This window comes from Stegostoma tigrinum, chromosome 30, assembly GCF_030684315.1.
Source record: "Stegostoma tigrinum isolate sSteTig4 chromosome 30, sSteTig4.hap1, whole genome shotgun sequence".
NCBI classification, from domain to species: domain Eukaryota; kingdom Metazoa; phylum Chordata; class Chondrichthyes; order Orectolobiformes; family Stegostomatidae; genus Stegostoma; species Stegostoma tigrinum.
The window spans coordinates 29716320-29743871 of record NC_081383.1 but is presented as its reverse complement, the minus strand read 5'-3'; the positions used below and the strand labels follow the sequence as shown (position 1 = coordinate 29743871).

Genomic DNA, 27552 nt, shown 5'->3' with positions numbered 1-27552 from the left:
GTCTTCCCCAACTTCATGGTCTGCCATCCTGACAAATTCCATTGTTCCCTCCTTAATGATGCAACTATGCGTACAATAACATCCCCTTCGCTGATCTGCCCTTCCTCTGGCACTATTCCCTTTTAGCACAGGAGAAGAGAGACAGAGGATTGCGATCTAGATGGCCAATGTCAGCACTTACTGATATCAAAGTTGCATATACTACTGCTGGCAGATCTTCTCGGGTCATGGCTCTGAACCTTGCTGCAAGAAGCAGCAAGTGCCCTGGGCATGTATTCCTCCCACGTTCAAGAGCAGCATGTGGCCTCAAGCTTCTCAGCTGGAGGGTGAATATGCAGAAGGTTCTCAGGACAATGTCCTGTTGCACTCACATTACCAGAGAGAACAGGATTATCGAACATTTCCTGCACAGCAAACAATTCTTCTGAGCTGCAGTCCATCTGCTCACATTCTCAGTAACTCTTATCTGTTTCTGCTGTTACCCTCTGAAAACTGGTCACCCCTCCTCCACTCCCTCAATGAGGAGTCCCAGATCTCTCCCTATAAAACAAGGTGCTGCTCTGCTACACATTCCAGACCTTTGTCCTTCCTGCTCAACAACTACTTCAATGACTGAAATCAGTCAAACTGCAGAAAGAGTAATGTTTGCTATGAACTACGGAAGTCAGTTCTCACGCTTCTTCCTGTCATCACGGTTGCTACGTGGTCTGCTGACCAAGCATCCAGCCAATTTACAGACAACCACTACGAAAAAATTTCATGACCTCTTAAGTGCTTGCACCCCATCACAAACACCCTGGGAACAGGATCAGATCCTTGGAACGGTCCTGACATCCATCTTCCAACCCTATAAGAAAAATCTGAAACATATAAATGACGAAGGCGGAAGTTAGGACTCTCTAGATGAGAGGAACTGTACTGCACAAAAAGGGAAAGTGGTTTTTTTGAAAAGGTATTTTATTCTTAAGGGGAAGTGCATATCACTGGCAGGCCAGCTTCTATTACCCATCCATTAAGATATCCAAGCAGATTGTGAGCTGCCTTCTTGAACTGCAGCAGTCCATTGATGTTTCCATGATACTGTCAAGGAAAGAAATTTAACATCAGAATCATCCGTTGTGTATGCAAATGATAATACTAATTGCATTGTTCTTGTTCTCACTAATTTCCACTTTCACTTTGTCATATTACATCAAATTGAAAATTTCCATTTACTATTTTACATTCTTATGTTAGAGTAGGATATAGGCTGGCACAACATTGTAGGCCGAAGGGCCTGTACTGTGCTATGCTCTAGTCAAGATGCAGAAGTCCAGCATTTTGGGTGCTGGCTGAAATTAGAGGCAATTTAAAACTGTAATGATGTGCATATTCTGCAGGGTCTTACGTAGTGAAGTCAAGTGGCAGAAGAGAGGGGGTGTTCAGAGACATAGGTGAAGGGGGCTTTTTTTTAAAACTGGTTGGGACAGATGTAACAAAAGACGATGGTGAGCATTTCAGAGTGTGAGGCAAGACGGCCAAAGATTGTGTTAATAATGGTAGAGTAGAGCTAGAGAATGGTACATGGCTAGTTCATGCTGGATTTATGGTTAGATGAACTAGGAATGAGAAAGAGGTTAGACAAATGCAGGACAATGCATTGCACTGGGCTAGATAGTGCTTATTGTGATAGACGGGACCTTAAGAAATAGCAGAAGCAGGCTGTTCGGCCCCTCGAGTCAGTGATCACAGATCAGTAAGCTAGTTGAGTCCAAGATGACAATGGGTTTAAGCTGTGCAGTGACATAGCAATAAAAATATACAATATTTCAAAACCTGAAATAGGCAAACTTGATGGGTGTGGGTTTTAAACCTCAGATGAGGATCAAGTATGAACCTGGGGTTACATATTTCTGGTTGGAGCTTAAGCTGCATTCAGGCAGGGTATTGAGATCAGCAACTAAACAGTACACATATTCTGAACCGGACAATTTCGGTTTCTCTGGCAACAATAAATTCTGGCTTGTTCAAGACCTGATGTCAGACAGCTAAGTGTGATAACAGTGGAGTCAAGGATGTAAATGGGAATTATCAGCAGGCACATTTTTTCAACCAGGCTGCTGAGGCGCAAGCTTTAAAATGTAGAATAGGCCCAATTCAAATGGAATTGCGGAGGTGGCAAATGGGATTAAAGAGTTATTTTAACAGGTGTGCTGATAATAGTGGGAAAGATGGACTGAAACAGTAGACCATAAAGGAACAAGAGAGAGAGGAGGATGGTGTGGTTGTCCATGTCAAAGGACACAGACAGGATGAGAAGAAAAACACAATGTAGTGATAAACACACATATTACCAATTTTGATTGAGGTGACTCACATCCATAAGAATGAGATAAATAATTTCAAATGAGACATTTGTATTCAGAAGACAGTTTTATACCATTAACACAATGCAACAGCACAAAATTAACAGCTTTTGTGAATTTTCTCTCAAATATTTTAAACAATCCACCTTCAAACTTTTGCAAAGAGTGTAGTATCTATTTCCCAGGAGGTCTCATGCCAATATTTGTAACCACATCAGAAACTTTTAGTGATTGATGTTGCATTCAGCCATTAATAATGGAACAGTGCTAAGTTCTTTACTGAATAAGTGCAGCTTGTGAATTTGTGCTGATTCAGTCTGTTGACTGTTGAAACAGAAATTAGCTTTAGGACTTTGGCAGAACATGAAGGGAATGTATTGCGCCTAATCACTGGTTATTTCTGCTGGAAAAGTACATCCATGTAGATTAATCAATGAGAATAGTCCATGGTTATCTTCAAGACCTCTCAGAATTAAAGTACATGCCAGTCAGTGATCACACCCTTAAATAAAGACAGACACCAAGTGAGTTTTCTGACAGCAGCTGTCTCAAATGAGGTGGACTGTTAACTTTGACAAACTCTAACTGATTCCCAGCACGTGAATAAAACAGACTATCCAATAATCCTCAGCAGGTCTGGCAGCCTCTGTAGAGAGAAATCAGCGTTAACATTTTTGGTCCAGTGAGTCTTTGTCAGAAGTGATGTAGTTAAGATAAAAGAGTTTTTTTATGCAAAAGATAGGGTGGAGGGCATGAGGAGAAACTGATAGCTGAGGGTAGAGCTCAAAGAGAGAGAAAAACAATTGGGCAGACAATGAAATAGATAACAATCAACCTGGGACCATTAATGGCTTGTATGTAATAACAGACCACATAGTTCATAGAATTCCTACAGTGTAGAAAAACAGGCCCTTTGGCCCAACAAGTCCATACCAAACCTCAGGGGATCCCACCCAGACATATTCCCCTGTATTTCACCTAAAATACACCCCCCTGCCCACTACAGGCAATTTAGCATGGCCGATTTGCCTAACCTGCATATCTCTGGACTGTGGGACGAAACCAGACCACCCGAAGGAAACCCACACAGATGTGGAGAGAATGTGCAAACTCCACACAGACAGTCACCCGAGGGTGGAATTGAACCCAGGTCGCTGGTGTTGTGAGGCAGCAGTGCTAACCACCGAGCCGCCCATAAAATAGACACTTACTGCATTGGCAGGGAATTGAACCCAGGCCTCCTGCGTAGCAGGCAAGAATTCTACCACTGAACCACTAATGCAACTCTCAACTTCAGGTCTAGGCCTGAAAAATCAGCTTTCCTGCTCCTCTGATGCTGCTTGGCCTACTGTGTTCATCCAGCTCTGTACCATGTTATCTATAATAACAAGGCCTGTTCTGCAGGCATTTAGTTAATGGCAAGGGAGAAGTTGCCTCAAGCACTAAAATCGTTGAACTCAATATTGGGTCAAGAAGGCTGTAGAGTTCCCAAGCAGAAAATGAGATGCTGTTCTTCCGGCCTTTGCTGAAGCTGAGACAGAAGTGTTGGCCAGAGAACAAGGCAGTGTATTGAAGTGGGAAGCAACTGGAGGCTCAGGGTCTTTATTTCAGACGAAACACAAACGTTCTACAAAGTGGTTGCGTAGCCTACGCTTCTTTTTCCTAATGGAGAGAAGACCACATACACTACACACTATGTTTATACTATAAAACCTGGAAGTTTAGATCTCTCTGGATACGTCTTGGTTACTTAGTTATGTTAATACAACTTACATATCTTGAGGTTAGAATTTTGTTTTATGTTAAAAGTCAAAATGTCTACTGTTAAATTCCTGGTTACCCTTTCTTTGAGGGATAAAGCCCCTCATTGTTTAAAGAGCAAACATCTGCTGCTCTATCAACATTCGTAATACCTGGTAATTGAAATCGACCCTTTTGATGGTTTCTGTTAAGGGTTAAACGTGTCCTACAATATTGCCACTATTACTACTATACTTTTCTAGTTTGATGGGGTGGGTGGAAGAATTTAAACCTACCCCTTTCCTTGGGATTCATAAAAGCGCATTGATTGGGCGTATGCAGCGCCCCCTGTCGGATGGGAGGTTAAACCTACACATTTTTCTCCCGAATGGATTTCAAGCCACGTTCGCGCGCATGCACGGCGCCGGTCACGTCGTCACCGCGCAGACGGTGGATGTGTGCGCACAGGGAACGCGGAGTGGGGGGTATCGGCGAGGTGAAAGGTCGCGGTCAGACGCAGGGAAGCTAATGATTCCTATATGTCCGATAGTCTCCTTCGCTTACGGTGAGTACCCAGAGCACCAGGTCCTACCGCGTCACCCAGCCCTGCCGCTAGGAGCTTCCAGCCGCCAGGGTGCGGGAGGCGGGGAGAAATGCTCTCTCGCCCCTTCCAAATCAGTGGCTCGGGCGGTGTTCAGTCTACAGTGTCAGAAGCAGCTCGGGGTAGGGCGCCCAGCCGGAGTTTGGTATGTCCCGAACCCGGCTTCACGGAACCACCGCTTTCCGCGGAATTTTCCTCTTCTTCCTCAGCAGCCGGAAACGGCCCGTGATTGACAGGGGCGTCGGCCAATCGGAAGGCGGGCCGGGCGGAAGCATCCGGTCTGTCTATCCACAATGTTGCAGGGCCCCATTCAGTGAAGACCGTGGATGGAAAACAAAGCTGCAGATGCTGGAAATCTGAAACAAAAGCAGACTTTCCTGGTAGAACTCAGCAAGTCTAGCAGCATCTTTTGGACAGTAGGCAGAGTTAATGTTTCGGGTCCAGAGGTTCTTTGTCAGAACAGGTTCTGAAAAAGTGTCACCGAATCCGAAACGTTAAACTCCACGGCATTACTATTTAATTCCCCTCGAAAACCTTTCTTTCTTGACTTGTGGTCGATTTAAGAGTCTGGTAGTTTCCTTCGCCATTCACTGAGCTGCGATTGAATGATCAACTCCGATTAAAACAAAAGCTGGTGCAATAAGACGCTTCCTGTGCTCATGTTGTATTCCGAGACTTTTCGTTCCCCTGCCCGCGGCTTCGCTTTATTATGTCCGGGGGGGGGGGGGGGGGTTCACGGACTCTTCTCTCACACAATGACCGACCGCAGCAGTTTTTATTTAGTCAAGGGACGCTAGCGTGCCCGCGGCCGAGAGTCGTGAATGGAAGTTATTTGCGATTGTTATTGTGGTTGTTCGCAGAGGTGACGCTAATAAAGTTTTGTTTGATTCTTCACCCCCCCCCCCGGACTCCCTGCCTCTCTTTCTCTTCTCTTCTCCTCCTCTCTCCCCCCCCCCCCCCAAAACCCGGCGCCGGCTCGGTCACGTGACGCAGTGCCCGGCCGGTTGGGCGAAGACGCCAAGATGGCGGCGAGTAACTACTACGGATTCGCGCATGGCGGCGCTCAGTACAGGTAAGGGGGGGGAGGGGGGGGTGCGGCAGAGCAGGTCCATTACGGGAGAGACCGTTAAACGCTGGCAAAACTACCCATACGGACATCCGTCCCCCAGTAACGAAACTGTTTTCCTCTCACACCCCGTCTGAATCTTCACGCCCCCCCCTCCCCTCTCATTCCTTCCCCCCACATGAAAGCCCTCACATTCCCCCTCGTGCAGGGTCTGAATTAACGGCGGGACCCTCGGTTACCGCAAAATGGCGGCCTTAACCAGGCCCTGCGGACTACAGCGACGAACAGATGTGCACAGTCACTGGGTGCAGCTCCTCTCCCCACTCCCTCTCCCCTCGGGATTCAGTGCTGCACACCTTCCCTGACCATGGGGGTAGGAGCCCAGGTACCAGCCTCGATTTGGGTTTGCTTTTGGTTGGTGAGGGGGGCGGGTGGGGGAGGTACAGGTGGCAACTACTTGCCTCGTTTCTCATTTTACCTTTTATGCCACCGGTTTAGATGATGGCGTTGTTGCCCTGTGACTGCACCGTTATCGTTCCATGGGAGGAGTAATGCCTAGTTTAGGCTTTCTGATCTTTAAACCGGTTTTCATTTTGTTCCTACTTATCGTTCGCTATATTTTTAAAACATTTATCATAACTGGTATTTGCATCAGAGTACCTATCCAGTTAGTTCGCTTATTTCAGATTCTGACTTTTCGAATGTTGTATGAACTGTGAATGGGTTGGAACGTCTCATTGTAAAGCTAAGAAAGTACTCGTCTCTTATTAAACTCTGAAATCGCCAGTGTAGTTTAGTGTTAGCAGTTGAAATATGTTCTGTTGTCTTATTGAATAACCTGCCTACTTTCTAAATTCATTATTTGTAGAAGAAACTTGTTTTATTCATAAATCAGTTTTGCAAAAAGTCTCCTGTCGAGAAACACTTAATTTCACCTAAGTCTGGCTGACCTTCAATCACAGAAGTTTGGTAGCCATTTGATTTTGGGATGAAATCCAAACATAAAAATTGAAAAAAGTTGTGTTCCATTGGGGGGCTTTTGTCAAATCCTGTCAACACACTTAGCCCTTTTGAATTCTAACTCGCCATCTATATCTCTTTTTCTAGGCCTCCCCTCTATTGATTTCACATATAGTACAAATGTGGCTGTTCCCTTGTTCTGGAATCGTTTCCCAATTTCTGAATAGCAGAACTACTTTTGCATTCAACAGTTGGTTTTGTTGAAATAGTCAAGCATTTGTTTTGCGTACGTTACAGTAGCACACTTGTATTCTTTTCTCATTTGCAAGTTTTCTATTTAACCATCTGTGGCTTGGAGACTGCAGAGTGGTTGAGAAGCTTTTGAGTTGGACTTAGAGACGTGTGGAATCTCTTTTTGGAAGTTGCTGAGGAGCAGCATGCACATAAGATGATTGGGTGGGCAAGAGAGATCTTTGGGAAATTAAGAGGAACTCTAAAATGGGAAAATAAACCATTGATAATTTGCTAACCATGGTTAGATGAGAATGATTTAAGTCGAACCCAGCTGGCTGTCAGAGAAGTCAACTGCCAAAGGATATGGACTGGACATGAAAGATGAGAAATTGTCGGCCTTTGTCATATCATTTTGTTACTTTTGAAAACTACTTCAGCACTGTGGCATGGGTGAGGAATTTAAGGGAATTAACTTAAAAGTGGAATTCTGGGAAAGTGACCATATTCATATACTTCTTCACACAAAGGGTTGTAAGTCTTTGAATTTTTTCCCCCCCCAACTCGAACGTTGTGGAAATTTCATCATTGAAATAGGTTTTTGCTTGCCTGTGGAACTGAGAACTCCACGGAAATGGTAGGAACGGAGTTGATGCCAGTGATTAGTATCATGGATTAATTGGTATTGAATATCAGAGCAGCCTTGAGGGGCTATATGGTCTACTTATGTTCCTGGGCACTTATTCTTATGATCCAAATTTGAATTTGGGAGGTGAGAACGCATTCAGGAATATGGAGGGGAAACAAAAGTTGACGTTTGGATGGTAATTTGCAAAGTAGAGAATGAAGGTGTTTTTGAGAAGAATAAGAGATTTAGAGTAGAAAAGGACAGAACCTGCCCAGAGGAAACTGATAATGCCAGCTGATGTGAGAACAAGGAAATAAAGTTGGTTGGTTAGTTTAGCAGGACTAGGTTAGAAAGAGCAGGGGATGGTTCTTGTGGATACAATGAGTTCTGAGAAGTTGCGAGTTTGGAGAGAAAATAGAATGAGGTACAAGTTCAGGGTTGGCTTAGTAGAAGAGCGATGGAGGCAACTGCTCAGGGGATCTCAGTGTTACAAAGAAATCCAAGAATTCACCTCAAGTTGGAAGAGAGAGATGAGAGAATAGTCTGAAAAGGGCTTTCATTGAAAGAAGGGGCGGAGGGGGCATCTTTGTTTCAAAATTATTTGGGAATGTAGTAACCAATTTTCACATGAGAGCAAAACCTAATGGTTAGTCGACCAGCCAAATCTGAGAATGGATGTTTACACAAAATGGCATTACTGATTGATTGTGGACTGTGGATGTTGGACGTGTACATCCCTCAAAGAATAGGATAGTCGAGAGGAGGCAAGATCAGTCAAATGCTTGTCGTTGGGTGTTGCTAAGCCTGGGTTAGTAAAGCCTGTGGATTTCAGGAGAAATGGAGATGAAAGGAGCTGTGTAACTCCATGCTTTTGGAGTCTGGGACCACCTGAGAATATGGCACCTGGTTTTGAGGTGTCATACAGGCTCTGATTTTTGCTAGTGGTGTTTGCCACATCGTGTTATGTAAAATCTGCACTGAAAAAGCCCTTTGAACTTATCTCGTCTATGCTGGCATTAATACTGATTCTGAGCATTATCTTATTATAATTACCTCTTCCAATCCTCCTGAATCTCAGTGACCGCATGTTTTTGATTTGATTCGGGGTTCAGTTGGCTTAGTGGGCTGATGGCAGGCTTGTGATGTAGTGTGATGTTAACAGCATGGGTTTCTGGTTACCATGGATGACTTTCCTCCTCAGCCTCTCCCCTTGCCTCAGCTACGGTGACCCTGAAGTTAAACTGCCACCAGTTGCTTCTGAAACCAGTCCTATGTCTAGGCCTGAAACGTCAGCTTTTGTGCTCCTAAGATGCTGCTTGGCCTGCTGTGTTCATCCAGCTCTACACCTTGTTATCGATAGTCTGCTAAGGCTGTGGTGATTTTACCTTACTATTTGAATGAAGCCTAAATGTGTCAGCACTGCTGGTGGCAACTATTTTGGTGTTAAATTTCTTTTTGCTGGTATATAGGTATTTCCCATAAATTACTTCTTTGGTCTATTACTAGCTGTCTAATAACTACTCCTCTTGTTTTGGACTTGCCCATAAGAGAAGAGCTTTGTCCCGATTGTCTCTGTCGAATCTTTGTCTAATTTGAGCACCTCTGTCAGATGTCTTTTTTCTTTTCACTTACCCAGAAAGGAGCCTTCAATTTGCTTAATCTCTTATTGTTGCATCCTCTGAATTCCATTACCATCCTTCAGTCTTTTCTATGCATTGTTTTAAATTGTAGTGACACACAATTTTGCAACTCAATCTGTAACCCATGGCCTGACATAACTATATTGCCCAGCCTTTTCAATGTTAGATGTTGGTGACCACGTCAGCAGTAGTGCCAAATCAACTGGTAGCCTGGCCAAGTTGCAGTTTAGGATTCCATGCATGCTCCATTGTGGAAATATCGTCTGATAGATCTAAGCACCCACAATCAACAGAAAAGTTAAAAGTTATATAGCCCTGTTACATTCAGATGTGAAAAATGGTAAACAGTTCAAATGATGGGATGATGTGGCTTCACATTGCCATCCTCTTTGATGTAGTTAAGGCAAGGCTGAAGTCTTTGAAACTGTCCTCAATGAGAAGTGCTGAATTGATCCATTTTAGCCCTTTCTTTGGGTCTTCACTGCAAATTCAGCACAGATAATTTTTTTAAAAATTATTAATCAAAGGTGGGTGTTGCTCATTTGGGCACCATTTTTTACCTTTCCCTAATTACCCTTGAAAAGGTAGTGGTGGTGACCTGCTGCCTTGAACTGCTATAGTCCTAGGATTGGACGGAAAGCTTATAGTGCCATTAGGAATGAAATTCAAGATTTTTACTCTGTGTATGTGAAGGAACAGTAATACATTTTGAAGTCAGCCTGGTGTGTGCCCTTGGAGAGAAACTTGCAAGTGGTGATGTGCGCATTCATCTGCTGCCCTTGTCCTTTAACATGGAAGAGGTCAAAGGTTTGCGAGGTCCTCTCTGACAGTCTCACTGTGTTAGTGCAGTGCATGTTATATATGGTGTACATTGTTGCTACTGTGGTGGTGAAAGGACTGAATATTTAAGGTTGTGGATGAGGGGATATGGGCCAAATGCTGGCAAATGGAGCTAGATTAACTTAGGATATCTGGTTGGCATGCTCAAGTTGGACCAAAGGATCTCTTTCCGTGCTGTATAATTCTATGACTCTGACTCTAAGTGTCAGTTAAGCAAGCTCCCTTGTCCTGTCTGGTGTCAAGTTTCTAGTGTTGTTGGAGCTGCATTCATCTGGGCGAGTAGTGAATATTGCTTTATGCTGTTGACCTGTGGATGGTGGACAGGCGCTGAGGAGAGAGTTATTTGCCACAGAATTTGAGTTGATTGAATATTATTTATCATATATAGACAGACCGACAGATCGATCGATCTACGTACAGGGAATTGTTGCATGCCGAACAGGCCGATTATAACATACAAAACGCAAAGGGTGATTGAACGCAGCAAAGCATACAGTTAAGGCTGCAAAGAAAATGCACAGAAAGCAAAATCAACATTAGATTTGAAAGTTGAGAGACTTCTGAATGGACCTAATAACAGCAGGGAAGAAACTGTTCTTGAACCTGTAGGTATGTTTGCTTAAGCTTTTGTACATTCTGCCTGATGGAAGAGGGTTGGAGGAGATTTGTAATCTTGGTGGGAAGGGTCTTTGGCTGCCTTTCTGAGGCATAGAGGATTGTACAGGGAGTCAGTGGATGGAAGGTTCATTTGTGTGATGGTCTGGACTGTGTTCACAACTTTCAATAGTTTCTTACGGCCCTGGCAGAGCTGTTGCCGTACCAAGCTGAGATTCATCCAGATAGAATGCTTTCTGTGGTGCACCTTTAAAAGTTTGTGAATATCCTTATGGACATGCTGAGTTTCCTTTTCCTCCTGCGGAAAACAAGGTGTTATGCTTATTTGACCATCGCATCAGTGTGATCCAGGACAAATTAGTAATCATCATTCCTAGGAAACTCTCACTCTTGACTGTCTTCACCTCAACTCCATTGATGTAGATAGCTGCATGCTCTCCTTACTTCCTGAAGTCGGTGAGCAGCTCTTCAGTTTTGCTGACATCGAGGGAGAGATTACCATCTTTGAGCGAAATCACCAAGCACTCCTATCCTCTGACTAGCTCTTGTATCCATGGTATTTATATGGCTAGCCCATTTCAGGTTCTGTTCAATGTTATCCCCCAGAATGTTGAGGTTTTGATTTTCTCTTGTTATAAATGATTGCCTGCAAAATGTGGCGCAAATGTTACTTAGCAGTTATCATCCCTAACCTGAATGTTGTCCAGGTTTTGTTGCATATAGACATGGAATACTTTGTCTGAGATATTGCGTATGCTGCTGAAAATTGTGCAATTATTAGAGAACACCTTCATGTTGAAACAGCTAAGTATGCTGGATACGGAAATTCTACGAACTCTTGAAAAAAATCTCACACAGTGCTTAAATGAGGCAACCTAATTATTCCAGTGTAGGTTCAACACTCATCTGAGTGACAAGATGGAAAATTCCTTGGATGTCCTATCCATGAAACGCAGAATAATTCTAAACTGACTAATTACAGCTTCATCAGGTTATTCTCAATTATGAAGTGACAAGTGAGTGAGTACGGACAATAGCTTATTTGTAAATCTTCATTTTAAGTTCCCATTTTGCTCCAGTTCGCATTATGATCTTTGTCCATATTTGGACAAAGGATTTGAATTCGAGGTGAAGTGAGAGTGATTGTCCTTCTAATCAAAGCAGCCTTTAACAAGTGTGGCACTAGAGAGTCCGAAGTTACTGTGATTGAGTGAACTGCTTAAAATCATATAGGGGGTTTTGCTATAACGCAGTTGTTGTGTTCTAGAGTAACATCATATTGTACAAGATTGCGCTATAGAGATAATCGGGCCTATGGGGAAAAACAGGAATAGGGGCAGAACACCAAGAAATAATACTGAACACTCGAGCTCCATGTGTTTGTGTGTGTCTGTCGCTCATTCTGCTTGTGTATGTGTCTTGCTCCCTGCATCTATTGTGTGCTCTGTATTTATTTTGTCTGAGATCAAAGAGATAGGTTAGGATTTGTATTTGATGTCAAAGATAAGCAGGGACGGATAAGTGGCTGCTGAAAATAAATGCAACTTGTAGTATGTGACAGTGAATTTTTAATGAGAAAGGCAGATGTGTTAAACTATGAACATAAATGGATGCATAATTTACAACAACAAGGAAGTTGTCCTAAAACTTTCTGAATCAATGGTTAGGTGTCAGCTTGAGTATTGTAGGTAAAAGAAAACCCTTCAATAACAACTTAGAAAAATAAACTGAATAAATTCTCAAACCAGAAAGCAGGTTGTTGGGAAATGGTGAAGTGAAAGAATAGTGAAGTGGCACAATTTCAATTACTTTCTTAAAGAGCAAGTCCAGTGGACTCAATGGATTCGTGTTATAGCCAACACAAAGTTTGCATTTTAGAAATACTGTTGCCCTATTTGTCAGTTGTTATTGCCAACCCACGTTGCCAGAACACGTTATAGAAGAAATCCCGGACCTAGTACAAAAGAAGATTGTGATTGGAAACTTCAGCTCAGCCTCAAGATATTGTTATGGGAGTTCTTCGTAAAGCTAGAAGTTGTTCACTGATCATTGTTTAGTTCTAGTCTGTGCCCACATAAGGAGGACGTGGGCAAAATTCAGTCGTGAGCCACTGAATGATAAGATATGTCATTCACATGTCAAGCAATGACCATCTATGTGGTGTCACCATTTACTAGAAATGAATCTTGACCAGTCAACTGAATATAGCGGCCACAAGAGCAGGTTAGAAGCTGTGTATTATGTGGTGAGTGATTCACATCCTGACAGCCGAAATCCTTTTCACTAAGTGACACAGGTCAGGAATGCAGTGGGGCGGTCTCCATTTGCCTGTACAGATGCAGTACCAGTAGCATTCAAGAAGTTTGGCTCTATAGATGATTTCTGATGCATTGAACTGACCTCTGGCAATTTTTTTCTTTTAATTGCGCAACTTTTTTCATTTATGTTTTCATAGTTCATTTGCATTGGTGACATGTTTGCACTTATTTTAATATTATTTTAATTATTACTGTCAATTGCTTTATTTTTAATGTGACAATGGAACATTGAATGCATCTGCAAATTTCCACTGAGAGAATTGTGGATGCTATAAATCAGAAACAAAAACAGAAGTTGCTGGAAACTCAGCAGGCCTGGCAGCCTGTGTGGAGAAAAAAAAGAGTCAATGTTTCTGGTCTGGTGATCTTTTGAAAGGGTTAACTGATTTTTTTTTCCTTCGTGTGCTGCCAGACCTGCTGACCTTCCAGCAACTTCTGTTTTTGTTGCAGTTTTTTACTCCATGATTTTCTGACCTCTTGTGCATTTAGTTTCATAGTGCTATATTCAGATGAAATGAGTAAAGGGAGTGAAAATGAAATTTGCAATAATGGCAAAACGTTTTTTAATATTATAGGGTCAACCTACAGTTTCTGCTTCAGTTGTTCTTTGTTCTCTAAGACAGTTATGATATTAAGTGAATAATATTCGGGGGTGGTGACTATAACATGAATAACTTGTGTTCCAAGTTGAAATATTTTGAGCTTGATCCACCAAATATTACTAGGGTAGGAGTGCTGTAGGCAGTTCTGAATTAGTTCAAGTTCTTTTATAGGAACAAATGCAGGCCAATCAGCCTCTCGAACCAGCCCTGCCATTCTAGATCATTGCAGAGCAGCTCCTCAATGCCATTTTCTCTCACCTCTCCAAATCCCTTAATCTCACTTTTCATGTCATTAGTCTCCAGAAACCTATTGATTTTTGTCTTGAACCTGTTCAATTGTTGAGTTTTTACATCCTTCTGGGCTAGAGGATTTCAAAGATTGATCCATCTGAGAGAAGAAATCCCTCCTCATCTCAACCTTAAATGGCCTGACCCTTATTTTGTGATTATGTCCCTGGGTTCTAGAATACTGCACATAGTACTCACATCCAGTTTCACTAATGCCTTGTATAATTGAAGCAAAACCTTTCTACTTTTACTTTCAAGTCCCCTTGCATTAAAATGTAACATGCTATTAGCTTTCCTGATTATTTGTTGTACTTGCATACTAACCTTTTATGATGCATGCACCAAGGCATCCAGATATTTCTGCAACCTCTCACTGTTTAGAAAGTGGGCTTTTTTTAAAAATTCTTTTTGCCAAAGTGGGTGTTTTTACACTTAATATACTTTTTTTGTCAGATCTTTGCTCACTTAACCTATCCAAATGCCACTGTAGGGTCCTTATGTCCTCTTCATGACTTACTTTCCACTTACCTTTCTGTCATCAGTAAATTTAGCTATCAAATCTGGTTCCTTCATTCAGAACATATGTAGAAATTGTAAAGAGTTGAGGACCCAGCACCAACTCCTGTGGCATGTCCCTCGTGATGTCTTGCCAGCCTGAAAAAGACTCATTTATTCCTAAACTGTTCTTGTTAATCGGCCAACACTTCTATCCATGCTAATATGTTACCCTGAACGCTACAAACTTTTAATTTCCACAATTATCTTTGTGGTACCTTATCAAGTGCCTTCTAGGTGTCTAAGTACAACACATCCCCTGGTTCCCCTTTATTGCAGCAAAAGTTTTTTTCAAATAACCCCAATAAACGAGTTAGACATGATTTCCCTTTGACAAAACCACGTTGGTTGTCCCAAGTTACCTTAGTTTATCCAAGTGCCTTGTTATAATGTCTTTAATAATAGCTTCTAATATTTTCCCTGTGAAAAGTGTTTAACTGGCTTATAGTTTCCTGCTATCTGCCTCCACCCTTTTCTGTAAATAACGGAGTTGCAGTAGCTGTTTTCTACATTAAAGGAGCTTCCCCCAAATTTAAGAGTTTTGAAAAATTAAGGCCAATGTATCAACTATCCTACTAGCTACTTTTAAGACTCTGAGATGATCTCCGTCAGGACGCAGGGAATTTGTCAACTCTCAGTTCTGACAATTTTCTCAGTGCTACTTCCCTGGTAATTGCAATTTTCTTGAGTTCTCTCCTTTTCAATTCCTGATTTAAAGTTATTATATCATGTTTAGTGAATGCCAGTGCAAAATATCTGTTTAATTTGTTTGTTATCTTATCTTCCATTACGTATTATCCAGATTCATTTTCCATAGGACCAGCACACCCTTTAATTTATTTTTTTCTAAGATATTTAAAAAGAACTTTTCATTTGTTTTTCTATTTTTGGCCAATTTTCTCTCATTTTTCTACACTAAATTTCTGATTTTTCCCTCTTTATTAATCTTTTTGTAATTTTTTGCTGTTTTTAATTCTGTTCAATGTTCTGTCCTGCTGCCTGTCTTTGTATGGTTTTTTTTTGCCTTTGATACCATATTTGACTTTTTGTTAACTACAGATGACAGGCCCATTCCTTAAAATATTTATTTGTTGGAAGGAATCTTGTACTTTGATTATCCCTCCAATGTTTCAATTTCCTGTTGACCTGCCCCAACCCTAAATTGCTAGTTCACTTTTGCTTGCTCTGCTCTCATGTCCTCATAATTGTTGTTTAAATTTAAAAATTGGACTTGGTCATTTCTCTCCCTTTGAATTTTACATAGTTTAAATCATATTAGGGTTGCTGCTTCTTGGGACCACATTGACTGTGGTCTATAATTCCTCCTAGTTGGTCTAGTATAGCCTGCTGTGTGGTTGGTTCTATAAAATGCTGATCTAGAAATTGTTCGAAAAACATTCAATGAATTCCTCATTTGGACTACTTTTTCCCCATCAGATATTTTCAGTCAATATGTTGATTTAATTCCTCTATGGTAGTTGCAGTACCCTCTGACAAGCTTCCATTTCTTCCCTGATACCCGTCCTACCATGTGGTTACTGATAGAGACACTGCACAAGTAACCTGTTATCTTCATTATTCCTCATCTTGACCCAAACCACTTCTGTTCTGGCCTCCTGAATTTAGGCCCTCCCTTTCTGTTGTGCTAATATTAACATTAATTAACAGAGCCACTCCTGTTATCCTGTCCTAGCTTCCTGTGCTTGTTAAATGTCACAAGCATTGCAATATTCAGGTCCCATCCTTGTTGCATCCTCATAACTTTCATTCCTATACAGTTCAGCAGATTTGAAAATATAACATTGATCTCCACATACAAATGAATTGCATAGATTGAGCAGTTGTGGACTTGTCACCGATCCTTGCAATACTCTGCTGGTAGCAGGCCACTAAATTGAGAATGGTTTGTTCATTCTTAAATCTCTGCTTTTTAATGGTCAATTTTCAATCCGTAATGATATGTATATTCCCCTAATCACATTTGCTCTACTTGTGTTTCATAATCTGTATAGGACCTTAGTCCAAAGATTTTTGCAAAATTCAAATACACGGTATTCGTTGGTTCTCCTTTGTTCTAGACAATGTAATATCCTCATAAATTTACAAGTTTCTCTAACAGGATTTCCCTTTTAGAAATCCACATTAATCCCAGTAGAATCAAGTTTTAATGGGCGACGCAGTGGCTCAGTGGTTAGCACTGCTGCCTCACAGCACCAGGGACCTGGGTTTGATTCCACCCTTGGGCAATTGCCTGTGTGGAGCTTGCACATTCTCTCCTTTTCTGCGTGGGTTTCCTCCAGGTGCTCCGGTTTCCTCCCACAGTCCAAAGATGTGCAGACTAGGTGGATTGTCTATGCTAAATTGCCCATAGTGCCCAGGGATATTTAGGTTAGGTGGGTTAGACAAGGGAAATGTAAGGGTAGGGGAATGGGTCGTGTTGGGATGCTCTTCATAGGAGTGGTGTGGACCATTTGGGCTGAATGGCCTATTCAATATAGAGATTCTATGATGCTGTCCAATTTTGACATTCTTTTCTGAATGTTCAATTTACCACATCTTTTATATTAGATTAAAATATTTTTTTCTGATGATGTCAAACTACCAGGCCCTTTGTTCTTCACTCTCCTTCCTCCCTCCTTTAATAGTGGGGTTATATTTGCCACCTTCCAATAACCACAAACTTTCTAGAATTCCATGGAATTCTAAAAGATAACCACAAATGCAAGCACTACCTCTGTGGTGATTTCCTTTACCCTGATGCAAAGCCCATCTGGTCCAAGAAATTTATCAACCCTCAAATCGGGTAACATTTCAAGTATTACTTCTATTAATAATTTATTTTTCTCTTCAGGTACACAAATCCCATGGTTGTATCATATTCCAGGGAGATATTCTGTATCTGCTTTTGTGAAGACGAATACTAAGTGCCTGTTTATCTGCCATTTCCTGGTCATTTGCAGTCCTTTTTTTAAAAAATTTTTTATGATATGTTTTCATTTCCGTTTTAGTATCAGCATCGTGATCCTCTTTTGTTTTGCATCCTAAGTTGATCCCAGTCTCAATTTATAAACCTTCTTTTTACATTGGGAATGACGCACCATTCCCAATTTGAGAAGGGTGACCGGAAAATTATTATGAGTTGCCTTTTGAGGCAATTACCATGACCTATAATTACGAATAGGGTGACTTTACACTTTTTTTTTCAGCTGATCAGAGACATTGTGCATATTTGTAAACAGGTTATACCTGATGGAAAAATGATTAAATTCTTTTGAAGATGAATAACAATGAATGTTATTTATGTGGACTTTGAGAATGTATTGAATAAAATCCAGCATAAGAGATTGTCTAAAGTTGTAGCTCATGGAATTGTAGACAATTTTTTTCTTAGTTAGGCTGAGTGGGAAGAGACCAAGTAAGAATAATTGACAAATATTCTTAATTTGCAATATGTGGTTTCCTCCTTCGATTTCTGAGGTCTTGATTGTTTATTGACAACCTAGACTTGGAAAGCCAAGTATCCAAAATTTCAGTTACATATATAGTACTGTAGAAAGACACACACTGTTTCAGAGACATTGATAGGTTGAGTGAATGGGTAAAACTATGGCACATGAATTTGTCTTTAAAGAAAGAATTGACTGGATACTTAGCAAATGGTGAAAAAGCACAGTGGATGTCTGGGGAGCGGGGAGAGACTTGCCAGCCGATAGATCTGAACAAGCACAGAAAACAATTAAAAAGGTTGATGGAACGTTGATCTTTATATTTGGAGAACTGGAAAACAAGAAAAAAATGGAAGTCATGTTTCAACTATACAAAACATTGAGTGGGTTACAAATGGAGGTATTTTGAACAGTTCTGGGTGCCATATCTTAAGAAAAACATTGTCATTTGCGAAATCGTGTGGGTTTAGTAGAATGAATGCCTAGCGTCCAAAAAGCTAAGTTATGCAGAGAGATTAAACAAGCTAGAGCTATTTTCCTTAAATTTAGATGGATAAGGTGATTTGATAAATGCTTTCAAGGTATTAAAGGGAATAGATAGGTTTGATTGGGAAAAATTACTTGTTAGGGCTCTGTGCAGTGGATACATCTCTACCTTTGGACCAGGAGGCCCAGGTTCAAGTGGCAGCTGCTTCAGAGATAGATAAGACCACCTCTGAACAGGTTGAAAAAATATTTTACAAATAGACGTTAAGACTTTTGTGGTGTAATGGTAGTGTCCTTACCTCTTGACCTGAAGCCCAGATTCACGTTGCTCCAGACATGTTGCATAATGTCTGAATAAGTAGTTTAAAAATCAATTGCCAGACATTTAGTAATACAAAACTTCTCTTGCTGACAAAAGACACCTGTTGTCAAAGTTTCTCACTTTGTGCTCATCAGGATGTTTGTAAGAATGCCAGTGTAAATTGAGAAGAATTTACTGATAGGTTGGCAGGTTTACTCTGGTTAGGTATTACCCTGAAGAATGAACTGGAGAATGGCTGTTGCATATTTAACTTGAAACTGGCATAATGTGTGTACATTATCTTTCCATTTGCAAAAAAAATGTGTATTAATATATGCAACATCCAATACCCACAACTCTTGCAGTGCAAGCCCAATTGATGATCTTAAATTGAGTATCTGTGTAATTCTTAGCATACTCAGGATTATGTCCAATCATGGAATCAGATCTCACATTGGACATTGTGTTTAGAGTTTTGAAAATACAGGTTGACTGGATGTAGTCAGTACTTCGCATGTTACAAATAACCAAATTCCTTTTCCCTATCATTCCTTCTCTGTACAGTTGGGTTACAGAGTACTGCTCTGATTGTTCTGGACTGTATAAGATGTATGGTCAACATCTGCCAACCGTTTTTCTAGTTATTCTGTATCCATTTTGGGTCACACTGCCAGTGTGAAGATTTGTCCAACTACACTTTTGAAATTGTAGCCCAAGATTTTCAGACTCAGTTTTCCAGATCTGGCATCTAAATTATGCAATAATACTAAAATAAAGATTATCATTACTTCCCCAAGCACCAACAATAAAGCACCAAGCAATTGACCAACCTTGAAATAACTTGTAATTTAGGGTTAAATGCAAAATGAACTTTCTGTAGTTAGCTTCTACCTGTCTGCAAATATGATTACACCAATGCTCCTTTAACTATGCTAAGACTAATGTTCTCAAAAAAACTCAACAGTTTTGTCAGTAGCGATTTCCATTTCATTAGTCCATGTTGATTCTGTCCAAAGTATCAAGTTATCATGCCCTTAAAGTAGATTCTAACATTTCCTTACTACTGACATGAAACTAACCTGTTTGTAGTTCTCCATTTTCTCTCTCCCTCCATCAATGATAATGGCGTTACAGTTGCTCCTTTTCAGTATCTAGGAATCCTTCCCAATCTATAGCATTTTGAAAGATAACCACCAATTCATCTGTCATCTCTAGAATCACCTCTTTCAGCCCTGGGATATAGCTCATTTGGTCCAGGAGACTTTCCTATTTTGAATTCAATTAATTTTTCAAGTCGGAATTGATTTATTTATATCAGTTCTTCATTTTCACAAGTCCCTTGGTACCCTAGTAATTCTGGTAGATTTTCTGAAGCTTCCTTCGTGAAGCCGGCCAAAAATAATTGCTTAATTATTCCTCCATTTCCCTGTTCTCCAGTTCAAATGTTTCTGTGTGTGTCTACAATGGGTCCATATTTTCTCATGCCAATTTTTTTTCTTTTCATAGTGAATACAGTGCTGGAAATCACAGCAGGTCAGACAATATCCGCGGAGAGTGCGCAAGCTAACGTTTCAAGTCTAGATGACTCTTCTTCAGAGCTGATGTGAAGTGTGGAAAGGACAGCATTTAGGCAATAGTGTGGAGGTAGAGTTCTAGGGGAGAAATGGTACTGACAGCGCAGATTAAGTATTCAGAATATGAGAATGGCCGAACAATGGTGTCACCAGCTGCCAAACTGCAACGAACAATTGGTCCCATTGGAGTTGGGAGAAAGAACATGGTGACAGAGAATGCAACAAGTAAAGCTAAAAGAAAGGCAAGAAATGGGAGTGAGTTGAACTCAATATGAAGACCAGAAGGTTGTAAAGTGCCTAGTCTGAAGATATGTTGTTCTTCCAGTTTACACTGATTTGCTGGAGCATTACAGCATGCAAGGACTGACAAGTGGCCGTGTGAACTGGATGCTGTTTTAAAGGATGTTATAGTCTAATTTTATGTCTCTCACTAACTTGCATTCGTCTTCTCTTTTGATTCTAATTTGTTATCTTTAAACATACACATTTTCTAGCAATGTTTTAATACACTTCCTTCGATCTAATGCAGTCTTTAATTTGTTTTGTTGGCTGTGGTAATTCACCTTTTTTGTTAGGGTTTTGTGTCTTAGAGAGTGTCTATTTGTTGTAGACCATGCAATGTCGCAAACAAGAATTGTAAATTTAATGCCAATTACATGGGTATGTGGGAAAGGCTGACAGTGGTTGACTGGGTACATAAGTTTCAAAAGGTATGGATGTAAATAAAAGGTGGGAAACATTTCCAAACATGATTCAAAGTATTGAACAAAAATACATTTAATTGAAAAACAAACTTTGGATCTTTCTTGCTCATTGCTGGCTTACTCAAGCAGGTGAGGATAATGTCAGGTTAAAAGAAGAGGCTAATAAAGTTGCAAAGATTAGGATTAAGCCTGAGGATTAGGAGTGTTAGAAACAAATAAAGGGCCACCAAAAAGTTGATTGGAGAAGGAAAAGAAAATGGGAGCAAACTAGCTGGGAGCATGCAAAAGCTCTTATTGGTTTTCTAAATGCGTAAAAAGTAATTAACTAAAATTCAACAAATTCCTACCAACGGATGGCCAGAGCCCTAGAATTCTAAAAGAGAATTGCAGAAGTTGTGGATGCACTGAGTATGATTTTGAAAATACTCTAGATTCTATAATAGCCATAGCAGATTGGATGTTAGCAAATGTAGTACCACTGTTCAAGAAAAGAGAGAGGGAGATAGGGCGAGGTGGAATATCTAGGTTTGGCTAGTGTAACACTTGTCAGAGAAATTGGAGTCATCCATTATTAATGAAGTTTTAACGATGTGATTTGTCTAATCGTACTGTGATTTCCTAAATCAACATGACTTTATGAAAATCATGCTTTACAAATTCACTAGGGGTTTTTGAGGTAACAACTAGTACAGCAAATAAAGAACTAGTAGATGTAACCTGATTTCCAAAAGGCATTGGATAAGGAGGCACACCAAAGTGCTAATGGACAAGATAACAGTAGTTAATAAAACAATAAGGTACAAGAGCAGAATTAGGCCATTTATCCCATCAAACCTGCGCTGTTCAATCGTGGCTGATATATTTTTCAGCCCCATCCTTCTGCCACTAATCTTTGATCCCCTTCCTAATCATAGAATCTCTACAGAATGGAAAGCGGCTATTTGACTCATTGAGTTGTACCAACACTCCAAAGAGCATCCTATCCATACATCTTTCTTTCACCTGCGAACTTAGCAATGATGCCCTCGGTTCTTTCCTCCAGATCATTTAATTTATAATGTGGGCCAGCGCTGATCCCTGCAAAACTGTTAGTCTCAGGTTTCCATTCTGAAAAAGACCCCTTTATTCTCATTCTCTGACTTTGCCAATCTTCCAGCGCTCAATCCATGCCAGCACCTGGCCCCTAAAACTGTGGGCTCTTATTTAGCAGCCTCCTATGTGGCACCTTGCTAAAGGCCTTCTGGAAATCCAGTCACGCCCAGTAGCTCCTCTTTGTCTAACTTGCATGTTATCTTCTGAAAGAATTCTAACAGATTTGGCAGGCATGACCCGCCCTTGATTAAGCCACACTGATTCATTCTATTTTGCCATGCACTTTCAAGTGCTCCATGATCTCATCCCTAACATTGGACTCAATTGTGTTACTCAAACTGCAGGGTGAATTCTGTCACATAATGGATGCTACCTTTTCAGGGTTCCTTCATAGGTTGCTTGATCAAATCTGCCTCATTATGTATCACTAAATCCAGAATTGCCTATTCCCTAGTGGGCTCAACCACAAGCTGGCACTAAAAAAATCTTGGACATTCCACAACTTGCTTTATTTGGCAACTGCTGCCGACCTGATTTTCCCAGCCCATCTGCATATTGAAGTCCCCCATGATTATTGCACATGTGACCATTGTTATAAAGTGGAGGTCGACACTCTAATAGCTAAAACCAAAGCAGCCAGAGAGGCATGTCTCGTTCTATAATCTATCAAGAGAGCCCCCAATCTGTTATGAAAGTGTGGTTAACTAAAATAAATCCCTGACGCACTTCATTAAGAGCAAGCAACAATTTATTTATCTAATTCTGACAGTGAACACATTAACTAAACTATTAACAACCTGAATAAACTCCTTTGAGCTACTGTTTATTCCAGAATAAATAAGATTCTTATCATTTGCTCTTCCAATAAATAAAAGTCCCATTTATATAAAACAAGATTTAAAAAGTTAGTCCTTCAAAATTACAGTCAGGCTACGTCATCCGGAATGTTTGGGCGCCTTCTCGGTGAGCTCTTCTGTTGGGAACGTTAACTATTTTTGCCACAGGTTCCTTTTAATTTAGATGAAGCTTATTCTAAGGCTTATTGAATTCTGAGAGCGCCATTGATTCATTCTTTTAGAGCTGAGAGCGGTTCTCTTGGCAGATAACAATCGGCTGTTCCCCTGATTTTTTTCCAAACATCCTTGGTCTTTTGTACTCTTGATGGCATCATTTTCTTACAGTAGATTCACCCTATGTTTTTAAAACCATCAGATTTAAATTTAATTGGTTTTTGGTATCTGAAGGCCTGATTTAAATTAATTGGCTAAATTTGAAAACCTATTGTCTTGGTAAAATGAAACAGTGCAGCACAGTACAGGCCCTTTGGCCCATGATGTTGTGCTGAACTTTTACCCTAATATAAAGGTCTATCTAACTTCCACCCCTACCTACCACTATCATCCATATGCCTATCTAATAGCCACTTAAATGTCCCTAATGAGGCCGACTCCACTCCCCTCTCTGGCAATGCATTCCATGCCCCTACCACACTCTTGAGTAAAGAACCTATCTCTGACGTCTCCCCTATATCTGCCTCCACTCACTTTAAAACTATGTCCTCCTCAATAGCTACCTCCACCCTAGGAAAAGGTCTCTGGCTGTCTACTCTATCTGTACCTCTAATCATTTCGTACACCTCTCATCCATCGTCATTAATGAGAAAAACCCTAACACACTCAATCTTTCCTTGTATGACCTTCCCTCCATTCCAGGCAACTTCCTGGTAAATCTGTTCTGTACCTTTTCCAATGCTTCGACATCTTTCCTGTAATGAGGCGACCAGAACTGGACACAACACTCCAGATGCGGTCAAACCAGGCTTTTGAATAGCTGGAGCATAACTTCACGGCTCTTGAACTCAGTCCCTCTATTAATGAAAGCTAATATACCATACGCGTCCTTAACAACTCTATCCATCTGAGTGGCAGCTTTCAGGGGACTGTGGACATGAACCGTAAGATCCCCCTGCTCATCCACACTGCCAAGAGTCTCTGTTAAACCTGGTAAAATGCCGTTTTGACTGCAAACAGTGCAACCTTTTGATGAAGATGTTTCAATTCATGTGATCTGTGCATCTGCAAACCCGCAGACATCCTCTTTGAATCTCTAAGCATAGAAGAAGCCTATGATCTTGTAAAGGGACCATGCACTGCTTTTCCCATAGCATTTCACAAACACCAACAGTTTACAGACATGAAATTCTAACGTCCTGCCTTCCGATCCACAAGTACTTGCTATCCAACCTCGCAATAGTAAGCAAGGAGGCATAAAAGGAGTACTTTCAAATTAGCCTGTGGATGGAGAGTGCAGCAACAGTCAGTGGTGGGAAGCCAGCTATTTGCAACCTACATTAATAACTTCAACAAAAGCTGAAAGTCCCCTAAATTTGTGAAGTGAAAGGCTTGATTCTTTCACCACTTGTCTTCAATCTGTGTTCTCAGTTACTGGCCCTTCTGCCACTGAGAAAGGTTGGCCCCTATTTACTCCATCAACTTTTTATGATTTGAATCTGTGGCTACTGTTCCAAATACGCCAAAAAGAAGTTTGCATTCAAGTGGCCCTTTTTCCGCAAAAGTTTTTAAATCTAATTTATTTAATTCAGAATTCTAGTCACTGTTCCATTTCAACAGGTAGGATAACCAATTTGTGTGCAATACATTTTTCCATAAATATATCAGAAAACTTGCCAGACAACCTGGTTTGATGTTGGCTGAGGGAAGAATGTTGGCCAGGACACCATGGTAGTTTCTTAATTTTTCTTTCAGCACACTGGAATCTAGTATGTCAACCTGAATAAGTTGGTTAAATGTTCTAATGTCTTGTTGAAAGCATGAGAACTTGAATGTGACAGCACTTCATTGGTGCTTCACTTAAGCGTTAAACTAAATTATGTTCTCAAAACATGTGAGTAGGACTTGAATTTGCAATGTTCTGACTCATGAGAATTGTGCCACTGACCCAAGCGTTGGAAGAGAACGTAACCTGAATAGGAGAGTGGTTAGATATATTGGACATGTAATTCAGTGCAGACTTATATAAAGTTAAATACTTTAAGGGGCGAAAAAATATAAATAAACCATATATTAGAGTTTTCCAAGACTTTTGTGTGTGTGGAATTGATAATAGGTACCAAACAAATTTGCAGGCAAGATATAATAATGCATCAGTTTCTGTATGGTAATCTTGTTGAGTATTTGCCTGCTTGTTTCCAAACTTGCAGAACCACAAAGCTTGAGCACGTAAAATTAGCGAGTAAGACCTAAGGCCCAGTAAAACTGCATTGTGCAAAGTCATTAGAACTTGAGGGGCCCCTGGTCCCAGTTAAGGTAAATTTGTAAAGTTTGTTTTAGAGAATGTTCTTGTTAATTTTGTAGATATTAATGGAAAAAATGCTCCAATTGCCAAATATTTTCCCTCTAGACTAACTGATTTACGCTGATTTGTTCTTTTAGTGCACAGCCTGCTGCTGGCATTGCATATTCACATCCATCCACGCCAGCCAGTTACACTGTACAGCAAGCTCCACCGACAGCCCATGCAGTCACTGCAGCATATGCTCCTGTGCCTGCTACACAAGCAGTGAGACCAGTGACCTCAGCAGCTTATGGAAGCTATCCAGCTGTGCATTCTGTGACAGATTACAACTATGGGCAAAGACCACCAGAAACTACACCTCAACCGACACCGGCGACAACACAAAATTATCAGGTAACCTATATAGCATTTCCTGCTCCAGAAAAACATCAGTTTTACTAATGGCACCTCATGAAATAATACTTGTGTTTAGGAGGTGGTACAAAATTATATTCTGTTTAATGCTGTAATGGGAAATGCTCATCTGTCTCACCTGTGTCACAGTAAGTCTGGTTTTACTTTGACTGTTTCAAAGATGAGATGAAACCAGGTAGCTTGCATACATTAAGGTGGGTTTTACAAATGAATAATCCGTTTTGCCATCCACTAAAATACCTGCAAAAATTTGTGCTGCGTGAGTAAATGCTATTGATGAATTTGTGAATCTTCTAAATCATATAATGGAATCTGGCTGCAAGTAGGAAATAAAGGTTGTTTATTTGGTTCCTGGCATAGAGATCTAATAATTGTAGGTGTTGGTGGTTACTTTGCTTTGGGGAAAGTAGTTACTTAGAATGCCGTAGCATTTGTGAACAGTGAGCCAGTGAGGACTTTTTCCACTTACAGTCATAACATTAGGCCGAGGTCAGTGAATTTGAAATCAGATATGAATTTGTTATAGTGTATTGGAAGTCTGGACTCACCTCTACATTTTGTAGATATTGAATCAGTTGGAAATTTCAAAATCACCAAGTCAATTAATACCAGTTATGTAAAAGTGTCACATGGAATTGAGATATAGATTGCCAGTGTTCAAGAGAATGAATGGCTTACTCAAGTCTGCTAAAACTATTAGGGGCAGGTTTGTCTCGTCATTCTCAATATAATGACTTTGTAAGATTTATTTGTGGATTGTTTTCTCTGTCATTGCATTTTTGAAGCATTTCATGCATCAAACTGCTGAATGAATTAAAATCCTCAATATTCATATTTCAAGTTGTCCTTTCTGTTTTATCAGGTGGCAAGTATGCATTGCCCTTGCAACATTTGTGTAGGGAGCTCTGCACTGGTGTCAAAGTGTCTTTACGTTGGTACATTTGACATCTGATGTAATGAGCAAATTGACAAGGAATTTTGCTTGGCAATTACCTCTGAAAGGAGACGGTAATTGTTGAAATCATAAAAGTTTCTAATTCCATGTTGGGTAACTCCGGAAATCAAACTTGTAGGATAGCCATAATGTGCAAACCAGAATGTACATCCAGAGTGTTCTTTCCTTGTTCCCAAAAGAATATGGATCTGTAAATGGTTGCTTTATTTCACATTATTAAAATAGTCTTTTCTTAACGCCACAGTATAATTGGTTAATGTAGAATATTGCTCTAACTGGAGGTGGTCTAGGTACTTTTTCCACTTAATTGAGGCAGGAGTAAATTTCAAAATTACAACAAAAGTACATTTTTTCAGTTGGAGCAATGCACCTTACTGACAAACATGACATTTCTTTTAGATTGATTCGTGAAACTGTTAACAATTCTTGCCAGCAGTTGTATCTATGGAATGGGAGCCTTTCAAAGTCTGGTTTTAATTCTGGAAACAATATTTCATTTCCCTAAATATCTTAAGACTGACAATTGGGTGATATTGGCAACTGTAATGGGCCTGAGTTGCATATCTAATATGCTGCCCATTTTGATTTTTGTCAATGGCAGTTCTTCTTCCTATAAAACTGAAATTACTTCTTCCCCCAAAAAATATATCTGTGGTAGAATATTGCGTCCTTAGATTATGTGCTTCACTTTTGTTTTGGAAGGCAGTGTGCTCAGTTTCAATTTCCCAATAACCAGTTAAGTAACATATTGTGTTTAAATTTTCTTTTACATTTGCATTATGTCTGCTTTTGTTTTAAGCTGTATGTGCTTGGAGACTATTAAGGGGGGAAAAAAG

The 27552-nt window shown here is 40.4% G+C and overlaps 1 protein-coding gene and 1 non-coding gene across 7 annotated transcripts in view; one reads left to right on the top strand and one right to left on the bottom strand.

Moving 5' to 3' along the window:
* Positions 1-3556: 3556 nt before the first annotated feature.
* trnas-gcu (transfer RNA serine (anticodon GCU)) lies at positions 3557-3627 on the bottom strand. Its single transcript has one exon. It is a non-coding gene; the product is annotated as a tRNA-Ser (tRNA).
* An 889-nt stretch (positions 3628-4516) lies between these two features.
* Positions 4517-27552, top strand: part of LOC125465891 (zinc finger RNA-binding protein-like) — a 71306-nt gene continuing 48270 nt past the window's right edge. For 5 of the 6 annotated variants that reach the window (XM_048559853.2, XM_048559852.2, XM_048559849.2 and 2 more), the window contains exons 1-3: positions 4517-4650; positions 5680-5758; positions 25485-25740. In XM_048559853.2, the coding sequence (XP_048415810.1) occupies positions 4614-4650; positions 5680-5758; positions 25485-25740 (372 nt within the window). In that variant the 5' untranslated portion in view covers positions 4517-4613. Of the gene's footprint in view, positions 4651-5008; positions 5067-5679; positions 5759-25484; positions 25741-27552 lie in introns of those variants that run through there. The other variant, XM_048559851.2, reaches the window with a different exon arrangement.